At 41.1% G+C, this 13,158-nt stretch overlaps 1 protein-coding gene across 1 annotated transcript in view; it reads left to right on the forward strand.

The window, feature by feature from the left end:
• The window catches only part of LOC124595385, a 106,140-nt gene that overhangs the window by 57,085 nt on the left and 35,897 nt on the right, over window positions 1-13,158 (forward strand). Inside the window, exon 8 of the mRNA XM_047134104.1 lies at window positions 3,892-4,159. Within this exon, the coding sequence (XP_046990060.1) occupies window positions 3,892-4,159 (268 nt within the window). The remainder of the gene's footprint in view (window positions 1-3,891; window positions 4,160-13,158) is intronic.

A 13,158-nucleotide genomic window follows, 5' to 3' on the forward strand; every position in this document is an offset into this window, starting at 1 on the left:
CTCCCCTGCAAAACACCTGAAATCACTCTTACTTCGGAAGACTTCTCTCCATTGAGAATGACATGCTGCGTTCTGTTATCTAGGAACTCTTTAATCCAATCACACAATTGGTCTGATAGTCCATATGCTCTTACTTTGTTCATTGAACAACTGTGGGGAACTGTATCGAACGCCTTGCGGAAGTCAGGAAACACGGCATCTACCTGTGAACCCTCCTTCTTTCTCGTGCTTGATGCAAATTTACAGGTGATCAAATATCCTCACACAACAAAACAATCCTATTGCTCCCAACCTAATTTTTTCTGTCCTATTCACTCCATGAACTCACACTATGTTGCCCACTTCTCCTGATAAGCATCTAACCGTTTCACTTACCCAATTCCTGTTTCCTAACATCATCCTTACCGCAGTGGACTCCTGATCTATCTTTCTGCACAAATTCAGAGAAGTATACCTTTCCCCGTCTAAGACCAAGTCCCACATCTTGTTCCTTAAGTGCTGTCTATCCACTGTACTGAAATGACACACAAGAAGAATATGCGGCAGTTGGTACCAGAAGTACCGTTGATGTCTCTATGCAGCAGGAACATCGCTGCGTGCAAACCATTGACGATAACTGCAGGAATCACGCCCCCTGGAGTGGCAGTGTCACCAAAGGAGGGACGCGAGTTTAAGTAACTGTACACAAACAGAAGTCGTGAGTTGCAAGTTGTCAGTTAGTTTGAGTCTTGCTTTGGAGTTCCTGCAGAATGTTCATAGTATCTTCAAGTCTTCTAGTCATCGAGTGAGACAGAAACAATGGCCGATTGGTAGACTGTGGTTAGTCTTCAGTAGAAACAGAACAGTGAATAGGATTATCATGCATGGACAGAATCCACCTGCCTAGAGATTCAGTTGAGTACTGTTAGTTTGGGACCGTCCTCCGAATAGTACATCAAGACAGATGAATAGTTTTCTTGCGACTTTAATTCAGAGAGCATTATTTAGTTTGTGTTCATGGAAAACTAGTTAACACAGGACAGATAGGCTAAACCTGCATTCTACAATTTCTGTAACCAGTGTTACCAAAGTCGAGTTATATATTTTATTATTTACTATTCTGTTTTACTTTTATTTTGTGTGTGCTTCCCTAGAGCTGAAGCATCCATCCTACCAGGGCACCTTAATCAGTCTTTTCCAGTGGCAGCGAGATTTTCATCAAAGTGGACGCCCCTAATCCACTACAGTCTCAACCATGGAACTCCCCCCTCCCTGGCCTAACCATAAAAATACCTTTCTCAGGATCCCACCCCTCCTTTCACAATGACCTTTAGCTTTTCACATTCCGCCAGTCCCTGTCGCTCATGAACCTGGTACTGAAAATTGACCTCTCCATTTTGCAGGCGTCCCAGAATCACCTCTACTCCCTCCACAAGATACTGTTGCTGTGCAATCGTCACCACATACATGTCATCTCGGAAACAGAAAATCTTGCACTCCTACACCTGGAGGAGCATTCCAGACACCACTCTATAAAATGTGCAAACTGTTAGAAGTCTTTCTCCCAGCTTTGTGGCACAACTGTCCATCAGCACCCATCCTACTCACGGTGAACCTCCATCAACTCCTTATAGCACCCACACCCTGCCCAGCTGACCTCTTCAGCTTACCAAATGCTCCAAAACTCCCTCCCAACACCCCACAAACCCAGAACCCAAGCAAACCCAAAAGACTGTTGTTAACCTCCCACCAAAAACCTTAGTCCCACAGAAGTTTCTGTCCTATCCACAGATGTAATCTTCAGCCCTACACCCAATTTTACCCGTGCTGGACTTATCAAAAACCTACTCTCTTTCTCCATATACCTACAGTGGAAACACTTCTTTGCCACTGACCAAAGCCACCCTAATCCCAACATTGTCAGAAGTGCCACGGGGGAGTGTGATAGGACCTCTGTTGTTTATATACACAAATGATTTGGGGAACAGAGTGGGCAACAATCTGCAGTTGTTTGCTGATGGTACTGTGGTGTATGGTAAGGTGTCAAAGTTGAGTGACTGTAGGAAGATACAAGAAGATTTAGACTAAATTTCTAGCTAGTGTGATGAGTTACAGACAGCTAACTCTAAATGTGGAAAAATGTAAGTTAATGCAGATGAGTAGGAAGAACAAACCTGTAATGTTTGGATTCAGTATTATTAGTGTCCTACTTCACACAGTCAAACATAATATTGCAAGTCGATGTGAAATTGAACGAGCATTCGAGAACTGTGGTAGGGAAGGCGAATGATTGACTTCAGTTTATTGAGAGAATTTTAGGAAGGAGTGGTTCACCAGTAAAGGAGGCCAGCATATAGAATGCTGGTGCTCGAGTGTTTGGGATCCATACCAGGTCGGATTGAAGGAAGACATTGAAGCAGTTCAGAGGCAGGCTGCTAGATTTGCTTCAGGTAGGTCCGAACAACATGTAATTGTTATACAGATGCTTGGAGAACTCAAATGGGAATCCCTGGATGGAAGGTGGTGTTCTTTTCAAGAAAATTTAGAGAGCTTTAATTTGAACCAGACTGCCGAACAATCCTGCTGCTGCCGACCTACATTGCACGTAGGGACCACGAAAATAATATACGAGAAATTAGGGCTCATATGGAGGCACAGAGACAGTCTTTTGTCCCTCGCTCTATTTGTGAGTTGTATGAGAGAGGAAATGACTTGTAGTGGTACACCATGCACTGTATGGTGGCTTGCAGAGTATCTCTGTAGATGTAGATCTAGAACATTGAATCTTGCCTCTCCCAGTTCATACCACCATCCAACCGTGACACCCCTCCCTCTCACCTTCCCACCTAATCCCCACCCCCGAGTCAGCTTGCACATCTTTTCCTACAGTTCCCCACTCACCTGTATTGTGTATATGCTTTGCTCATACTGATGAATGTGGTTGGTCCTGACTTTTGTGACATTGTATACTACAGGCCATGGCTGCTGTTACTACACCACACACTGTTCTACATACTATCCGTCCACCAGATCACATTTATAACACCTTCCAGCAACTAACCTTTACATTTAACCTCCGAATCCATCCGTCCTTCCTCACATGTGTGTCCTGTCGGTATTTTAGATCTTTCCTTCCTCTTTCCTGCACATGGTGAAAACTTGGGTACAATCAAGTATCCTCATGCCACAAAACCATCCTATAGTTCCCAGCACAATTTCTTCCATGTGTATGGTGATTGTCATTCTTGTAACAGGCACTTCATTTTTTATTAAATAAACAAGAAGAGTAAGAACTGAATTTTTTGAAACTTGATGCAATCCCTTGTGGGGCATGGGAGTCCATTATGAAAGTTATGAAAATTACTGTCACAACTTATGATAATGAGATGGGAGGCGCAATATGAGATTGGTGGTAGTGGTGGTAATCGTCGTCGTAGTGGTGATGGTGGTTATGATAAGGTGATTATAATAATGCAATGTTACACAAAACATATGATTTCTTTGTGTAAGTTACACAGAATAAGGAACACAAAATAAAATTGTTCTTAATCGTTCAAATCTATGGAGTGTTAGTTTAAAGGTGATTAATTGAGCTGATATGAAAAGTTCACAATTTTGTGTTGTTATTCTCTCTTTTTTAATGATATCAGATATCATAATAAAATTTTCTGTTCGAACACAAGAACACACCTGGAACAAACCGCTTGTTCACTGTTACCAAGTTGATCAGTTCTAATTAAACTTGTCATAGCATAATGACAGTCAAAGATTAAAAAAAGATCAGTTGTAAGTTAATATGTTACCTCCAATTATTCCTTAATAATGTGAGTAGTCTTGTTTCTTTTGCAAACTTTTAACTCTTAATTTGTCTGCTTTTTCAAACAGCTGATTGGTGCTTATGATATTTTTCAGTATGCAGATGACCCCTTTCTTATGATGATGAATATGTACAATGGACGTGGTGGTACGCCAGAAGAGTTTGTTCAAGCTCTTTATGCAGTGAGTCGAGACCTCCGTATCAATGGCGGTAATACAGGAAGTGAAGGAAGTGGGAGCAATCGTTCAAGTGGGTCAAAGAATTCTGATGGCCATGCCTCATCTTCCCAAGATTCTGGTGGAGGTGTGAAACGCAGGCTTTGGAACTTCAGACCTTTTGCTAAAGCACTAGATTCTGATTCAGGTATGGATTTTTGTATAGTTTGTACTACCATTGTATTTATGTTTAGTGTCTTGTTGACGAAAGAAAGAAAAAAAAAGGGGGGGGGGGATAGTTATGTGTCTTGCAATTGGAACACAATATGAGGGCTGTTCAAAAAATAGCCGACTATTATTTCTAAAATCAATATTTATTCAGATACAGTTGTGTGATTGTGTGACACTAGTCACCTTCAAAGTAGTCCCCTTCAGTTTTTACGCATCTCTCCCAATGCTGCTACCACAGCTGTAAGCATCACTGGAAAGCCCGTTTTGGTATGGTGTGCAGCTGCTCCGACGAATTCTGTGTTATGTCTTCTCTGCTCTGAAATCTGTTCCCTTTCAGAGCCTGTTTTCAGTGTGGGAAAGTGCCAGAACTCACTCAGTGCTAGTTCACGGGAATAGGGAAGCTGACAAACCACATATGTGTTGTGTTTGGCCAAAAAACAATTAATCGAGAACAGTGAGCAAGTGCATTTTCATGGTGAAGGTCCCAGCTGCCCACTGCTCACTGCCCGTGAGTCCAGCTATTTACGCCTCACTGCTTCACAAAGGTGACGCAGAACCACTTGGTAGGACTCCTTATTGACATTAGCACCTTCTGGGCATACCTGTGATGGACCACGCCATTGGAGTCGGAAAAGATGGTCAGCATGACTTTCACATTACTGTGGGCATGCCCCACGTTATTGGGTCTCGGTAGTGGTGGATGTGTTCATTGCAGTGACTGGAACTTACTGACTTAAGAAAGTTGGGATTACTGTTCACAGTATCCAGCAAGTCCTGTGTGATAACTGAATGAAATTGCTTCTGCTTAGTTGTTAATGGCTCTGGCAAAAACTTTTCTGAGATCCTCCTGAGGGCAAAATATTCCTTTAAAATGGAATGAATGGACCCATTACTAATTTTAAACTTGTCTGCAGGTTCTATGATTGTGATTTGTCTATCCTGCATCACCAAAGTCCTTACATGTTTAATAGCAACCTTATTTGCAGATGTTTAGGGCCTACCTGAATGTGCTTCACTCTTCACTGGTGAGTGGCAATCTTTGAAGCATTTGTACCACTCCTTTATTTGTGTGGTGTGTATTGCTTCATCCCCAAACGCTTATTGAATTGTGTGGATTTTTTCACCTTGAGAATAACCAAGCTTAAAACAAAACTTTATGCAGTATTGTTGTTCCACATTTTCTGTCATTTTGCTCACAACACAAAATCCAGCTACTATCATGTACACATTTTCACTTGTTAGTGGCTAGCAAGCGACTGGTTGTTTCTGCAGTCATTAAAAAAAAAGTCAGGAATGCACCCTACGTATGACTACAAACATAGTGTGCGGATGCTCTGAGATACCATTGTTGGTTTCAACAATAAAAATAAGGTTGGATACTTTTGAACTGACTGTGTATGTACTATTTATCTATTTATTTATTTATTGCCAATTACCTCAAATAAGCCCCCCACTCCCCCTTCCCCACTCCCCCCCATCACACACACACACACACACACACACACACACACACACACACACATTGCAGTGACAGTGAATATGTATGGGCAGTAGCCTAGGCAGATGCGTATGAATGGAGAAGCAGCTTTGGGGAGAGGGGGGTTGAGTTCTTCAAGGCCAGGGCAGTATTGGGTGATACACTGAATACTGATCTGTGGCTGATTTGCAGTGACGACAGGTTTTTTGTTGAGAGTAGGAATGGTTTAAACAAATAGTTTCTGTAATAACTGTGTAGGATATTGCTATTTGTAAAAGTCTTAGCACTACTACATCTTCTTCCCATTAAAGATTTTCCATCCAAGTGCTATAGGGGGGAGATATTTTTGACATGGTAAGGGGGACAGCCACCAAACTAAACAATATCTAATGAATCCAAAGAACTGCCTCGGGTACTGAGGTGTTCTGTTATACGTTGTATGATTTAACAGAGTTTCCTTTACATATTCTTGACCAGGACCTCTTGAAAGGCTGTGGAAAACTCCTCTTTCAGCTGAATCGTTATTCCTGATAAGGAACATATCTTCTTTTAAATAACATTAAATGTCCATTGGTATTAATAAACTGTATATTGACATTAAACATGTACATCTTTGAACCAGTCACATTGGTAACTTTTGCTAAACATAGTATCCGAACATGGATTCTCAACACAGAATGAATGTTAATACACTACTGGCCATTAAAATTGCTACACCAAGAAGAAATGCAGATGATAAATGGGTATTTGTTTGACAAATACATTATACTAGAACTGACATGTTATTACATTTTCACACAATTTTGGGTGCATAGATCCTGAGAAATCAGTACCCAGAACAACCACCTCTGGCCATAATAATGGCCTTGATACGCCTGGGCATTCAGTCAAACAGAGCTTGGATGGCATGTACAGGTACAGCTGCCCATGCAGCTTCGACACGATACCACAGTTCATCAAGAGTAGTGACTGGCGTATTGTGACGAGCCAGTTGCTCGGCCACCATTGACCAGACGTTTTCAATTGGTGAGAGATCTGGAGAATGTGCTGGCCAGGGCAGCAGTCGAACATTTTTTGTATCCATAAAGGCCCGTACAGGACCTGCAACATGCGGTCGTGCATTATCCTGCTGAAATGTAAGATTTCGCAGGGATCGAATGAAGGGTAGAGCCATGAGTCGTAACACCTCTGAAATGTTACGTCCACTGTTCAAAGTGCCGTCAGTACAAACAAGAGGTGGCCGAGACGTGTAACCAATGACACCCTATACCATCACGCCGGGTGATACGCCAGTATGGCGATGATGAATACACGGTTCCAATGTGCGTTCACCATCATGATGCTATAAACAGAACCTGGATTCATTCGAAAAAATGACGTTTTGGCTTTCGTGCACCTCGGTTCGTTGTTGAGTACACCATCGCAGGCGCTCCTGTCTGTGATGCAGCATCAAAGGTAACCGCAGCAATGGTCTCCGAGCTGATAGTCCTTGCTACTGCAAACGTCATCGGACTGTTCATGCAGATGGTTGTTGTCTTTCAAACGTCTCCATCTGTTGACTCAGGGATCGAGACGTGGCTGCATGATCTGTTACAGCCATGCGGATAAGATGCCTGTCATCTCGACTGCTAGTGATACAGGGATCGAGACGTGGCTGCACGATCTGTTACAGCCATGCGGATAAGATGCCTGTCATCTCGACTGCTAGTGATACGAGGCTGTTGGGATCCAGCACGGCATTCCGTATTACCCATCGATTCCACATTCTGCTAACAGTAATTGAATCTCAACCAATGCAAGCGACAATGTTGCGATATGATGAAGTGCAATCGCGATAGGCTACAATCCGACCTTTATCAAAGACGCAAATGTGATGGTACGCATTTCTGCTCCTTACACGAGGCATCACAACAACGTTTCACCAGGCAACACCGGTCAACTGCTGTTAGTGTGTGAGAAATCGGTTGGAAATTCCTCATGTCAGCACGTTGTAGGTGTCGCCACCAGCTCCAACTTTGTGTGAGTGCTCTGAAAAGCTAATGATTTGCATATCACAGCATCTTCTTCCTGTCGGTTAAATTTCGCATCTGTAGCACGTCATCTTCGTGGTGTAGCAATTTTGATGGCCTGTAGTGTATAACATTTCATTTGTCTCTTTACAACATGTAATAACCATTGCCAAATTATCTGTATACCATATGAGAATTCCTGCGCCTCTTCAAAGCAGGCCAGCAATCCCCAGAACTTCTATATTTGCATTGGGCAAACTGGAAGAAACCTGTGGATATGTTTTAAAGAGCACTTAAAATCTAATGATGCCTTTGCACTGTATCTCATTAATAACAAACATTAATTAAAAGTCCCAAATTATGCGTCATGCCAAAAAAGGGAAAAAAATTAATACCTTACAAGAAATCGAAATTTTCAGCTATTTAAAAAGCCAGTCAGATTCACTTCTTAATGGAAAGGTGGATCTACAAGACATAAAGTTTCTTGACAACGTAAGTCGCAGATTTAGTCTTATCTCAACATATATTCTTATATTTTTTATTTTCTGTATTCTTTTTCCTTACTATTTATTAACTTTCCTCAAATACACGTGTAAATAAATGGTCACATTATCTGAAATCAATAGTCCATGCTTAGCTTTATTCTTTAGTCAGTTAATATCTTTGTAAATTTCGTGCCTTATTAAAATGTCAAGCTGTGAAATCAACAAGGTAGCAAATATGTGAACTAAAAAGAATAAAACACCCCCATTTAGACACACTGTCATTTTCACCCAAATGGCATGGTCTTATACTGTTGTAATATTTCTAGTAAGTTGCTAATTATTTACATTCTTATCGTTATGTTTCTGTTTGTGGAGATAATTTAGTGTGGGAACAACTTAAGTTGCAAAGGAAATGCGCCATATACAACAACGAAACAGTGCTCATACAAGCTTCTGCCAGCAGTAAAGTGTGTCAAAGGCTTTAGGAACACTATGCAATGCTTTATAACAATAAATTGCCTCCGATGAGCATGATGTGACAACTGTTTAAATTAGATGCGTTTGAGCAGTTGCGGGCGGGCTCTTGCGCATGCGCAGTTGAGTCGCGTATGAGTAGTACCTTCTCCCGCTTCTGGTTATGGAAGTGTGGCTGAGTGCCACGACTTAATATTTCCCCGGTTCGGAAATGTCATAGATCTGGGGCTGACGCACAGAGCAGTCCGAGTTGTTGTGGGGAGGTGGGTCGTCTCCACGTGACCTGTGTTTATGTTCAGTGATTTTGTTGTCTCCTCTTCGTTTATTGCTCTCACATTAAATGATAACAAAACGGATTTTTATGGTTGGGAGCTAGGAAATGAATAAAAATACGTTCGCATAATTATGGCAGGCTAAAATATGTTAATAGTTTCAGATTTTATTTCCACCTTTTACAGTCAAGCATTAATCGCCTTACAGAACAATGAAGTTATTTTTGGTGGTTTGCTAAAGAGATTTGGCTTTTATTAATCCTTTCTACTGAGGCAGTCAATTTATTTGAAACGAAGTGTTTAATTTCACACTATTGGCTAGTTTCAACTGTTCGCTGCATTTCAAGTGCACGTATGGCATTAGGCTGTAATAAAGAACCAAACATGTGTACTGGTACTTCAAGAAAATTTACGTACGGATGTGCATTTTAAGTCGAATTATGCACTTCAGTATGGTTCCGACGCTCTTGAGGTATCCTTTGATGTCTTGTTTCTTTTATGACATAATGTAAGATCTTTTAATGTTTTACATGTACGAACATATGGGCTTCCTGCGTCATCATAGCTGCACAAGCGCGCTGACGCCAGTTATCTGGCGCTTTCTTGCAACTGCTGAAACGAACCTATTTCTAACATGCCGTGGAAAAATATTGCGAATGGTGGTTTGAAAAGCGTTACATTCAAAGAAGATTTCCTTTTAAGCAAGATGAATTGTGCGCGAGAATGTACGATGAATTTCTTAAATTACAAAGCGTTTGACTCTCATTTAAAAATCAATTCTTTGAGGACGAGCATTATCAACATTATATGTGGAAGCTTAGCTTCTCTTCCAACTTATTAATCTTCGAGACCAATATTATATGTCAATGCTATGTATATTAATTTAAGCCATTAACTTTTCTTATTTGTGTATTCGTGTTACTTAAGAGTGATCTTGCTGTTGGCTGACTACATCACGTGTCCTATTGCTGTTATCAGCTGGCGAGATCACGTGAATGAGCTATGACGCTTACAAAAGCGCATCGCAATCTCAATTTCAATGCTTCGGAAAGTGACATGCGTTATTTGGTGGAATTCAAATTTATACCTTCATAATATGAAAATATGCAGCGTACATGTTGCTGCACATTAAAGGTCTTTCAAAACGTGTTTTGAGTTTCGTTCTCTAAGGTATTCTACGTCGGTATATAAAACCATAAACATTCTAAGGATTGATGACTTTTACAGTGCCGAGGAAGAGTATACTGTCACTTAACATGGAAAAAGTGTATTTTCATCCGGGAGAAAGTGTATTTTTAACCGGAAAATCTGTGAAAAATCGGGGAATTTTTTTTCCTTGTCCACGTTTACACCCTGGATACGCTCCTTCTAAGTACTCATCTGCATCATTCTAGCAAGTGTTCCTTATCATTAGATATATGTGACTGTCTTGTAATTGTTATTTTAGTGTCTATGTTAGCATGTGATAATTTACTTTTATAGTCAACTATCTTGCCAGTTCCTCACCTCTCAATGCGACATTGCTCTCTCTCTCTCTCTCTCTCTCTCTCTCTCACACACACACACACACACACACACACACACACACACACACACACGTACATTGTAAAGCAATGCAAAGTGGGGAAAAGTAATATCCTGTTGCCAGTAGCTGTAAAACATAGCAAGGGGGGGGGGGGGGGGGGGGGAACAAAAAAAGTGCAGTAGTAAGAGCGTATTTGTAATAAGTATTTCTTACATTGAATGCATAATGCTTGCATGTGTGTTTCTTTTCTAAACAGTTAATTTACTGTCAATATACAAGGGGCGTTCCATATGGATTTACACTTTTTTTTTATCTCACGAAGAATCTTTATGGCTCAGCAGATATGTGCACTTTCTCTCTCAACATACATTGAGCTGACAGCAGTCATTTGATAGTGATGTGCACATATGCAGATGGCTGTAGTACCACCTACACAACGTACAAGAGGTCAGTGCGTTGGTGGAGCTGTCATCGGTACTCAGATTCTTCATGTGAAAAGGTTTCCTATTTGATTATTGTCACACCATGGGAATTAACAGACATTTGAATGTAGAATGGTAGTTGTTGCTAGACACACGGAACAATCTATTTCGGAAATTTTCAGGGAGTCCTGTATTCAAGATCCACTGCATCAAAAGTGTGCCGAGAATACAAAATTTTAAGCATTATCTCTCGCCAAGGACAACACAGTGGGTGATGGCCTTCACTTACCAATCGAAAGCAGAGGCATTTACATAGAGTTGTCAGTGCTAACAGACAAACAACACTTCATGAAATGACTACAGAAATAAATGTGGGACATATGACAAACATATCCATTAGGGCAGTGCAACAAAATTTGGCATTAATGGCTATGGCAGCAGATGACCGATCCGAGTGCCCTTGCAAACAGCACAACATTGCCTCCAGTGCCTCTCCTGGACTTGGGACCATTTCGGTTGGACCGTAGATGACTGGAAATCTGTGGCCTGATCATACGAGTCCCAACTTCAGTTGGTAAGAGCTGATAGTAGGTTTCAAGTCTGATGCAGATCCCACAAAGCCATGTACCCAAGTTGTTAACAAGGCACTGTGCAAACAGGTGGGGGCTCGATAATAGTGTGGGCTGTGTTTACATGGAATGGACTCAATCTTCTGATCCAACTGAGCCAATCATTGACCGAAAATGCTTATGGTCTGTTACTTGGAGACCATATTCAGCCATTTGTGTATTTCATGTTCCCAAACACTGATGAAATTTTTATGGATGACAATGTGGCATGTCTTGTGCCACAGTTGTTCGCAATTGGTTTGAAGAACATTTTGAACAGTTCAGGTGAATGATTTGGCCACCCAGATTGCTCAACATGAACCCCACCGAGCATTTATGTGACATAATTGAGAGGTCAGTTGATGCATAAAATCCTGCACTAGCAACACTTTCGCAGTTATTGACAGCTGTAGAGGCAACATGGCTCAATATTTCTGCCGGAGACTTTCTAGGACTTGTTGAGTCCAGGCCACATCGAATTGCTGCACAACTCTGGGCAAAAAGATGTCCAACATGATATTAGGAGGTATCCCATGACTCTTTCCACCCTAGTGTAGCCTGCATTAAGCTTCACACATTTGTACTACTGATGTGGTAACTTCTGTATGCCCTCCACCAACCACATTTTTTATGTGTGTCATGCCCTCTGCAGTACAGCTACTCCCAGTTCCTGGACACACATGAAATGGTGGTTGCGCAGATGTTTCCTCATAGCCCTGAATATGTGGTAACCAGAAGGGACCAAGCCAGTAGGATACTGTTGCTGTGACAGTACCTGGAACTTTACATCAGTGCGGCAGCCATGGTTGTCTGACTCTTGAGGAACAAGCATTGTCATGTTTTATAAGCACTTGTTCTGCCATTTTCATGCTCATATCTATTGAATTGTGTAGTGAGACTATTCAGAGTTTCTGCCGTGTAATTTGTAAGAAACTGGCTGAAAGGCATGTTCTTATAATACAACATGCTTATTCCCATAAGTGTCTGACAACAACGTCTGCCATCACTGACGGTCGATTACAGGTATTGCCACAGAACAGTATTCTCCTTCTGGTTATGATGTTTCAGAGCTGTGAAGAATCCTTGGTGTGGACATCATTTCACACACATCCAGGAATTGAGAGCATCTGTTCTGCAGTGTGTGTAACAGGCACCAAAAATGTGATTGGAGGAGGGCCTACAGAAGCCACCACATCAGTGATGCAAGCATGTGCAACATGATTGCAGACTACCGTGAAAAAGTGAACATATCCGCTGAGACATGGAGATTTTTAGTTAGTGTACACAAACTAAAGCATAAATCAATATGTAATGCCCCTCACATGTAAAATGATTTAAATCTATAGACATAATTCTCTCCCAATAAAATTTTTCTTTTAGGACATCATTTATTTTATTGTGTCATAATTTTTTTTGTCTTCATTGTGTTAAAGGTATTTTGTTGATTGTTCCCAGTATTGAGGTGAACTAAGCTTTTTGGCACATCACTATAATCACTTAGTGCCAGTAGCATCGAAAAGTGTATCCCAAACCCTTCTCAGGATGCTCCTATTGACCAACCTGTCTTATTTCACATAATATAGACCTAAGTTTACTTAATATAGGCTTGAGGCCTCCCACCTTATATTTTAAATGCCCATTTTCTTTTCTTTTTATTTGTTTTCCCAAAATATTTATTTATGTTTGCCATACAGTCTAAACTTA

The sequence above is a fragment of the Schistocerca americana genome, chromosome 2 (assembly GCF_021461395.2).
Source record: "Schistocerca americana isolate TAMUIC-IGC-003095 chromosome 2, iqSchAmer2.1, whole genome shotgun sequence".
Classification (NCBI taxonomy): Eukaryota; Metazoa; Arthropoda; class Insecta; order Orthoptera; family Acrididae; genus Schistocerca; species Schistocerca americana.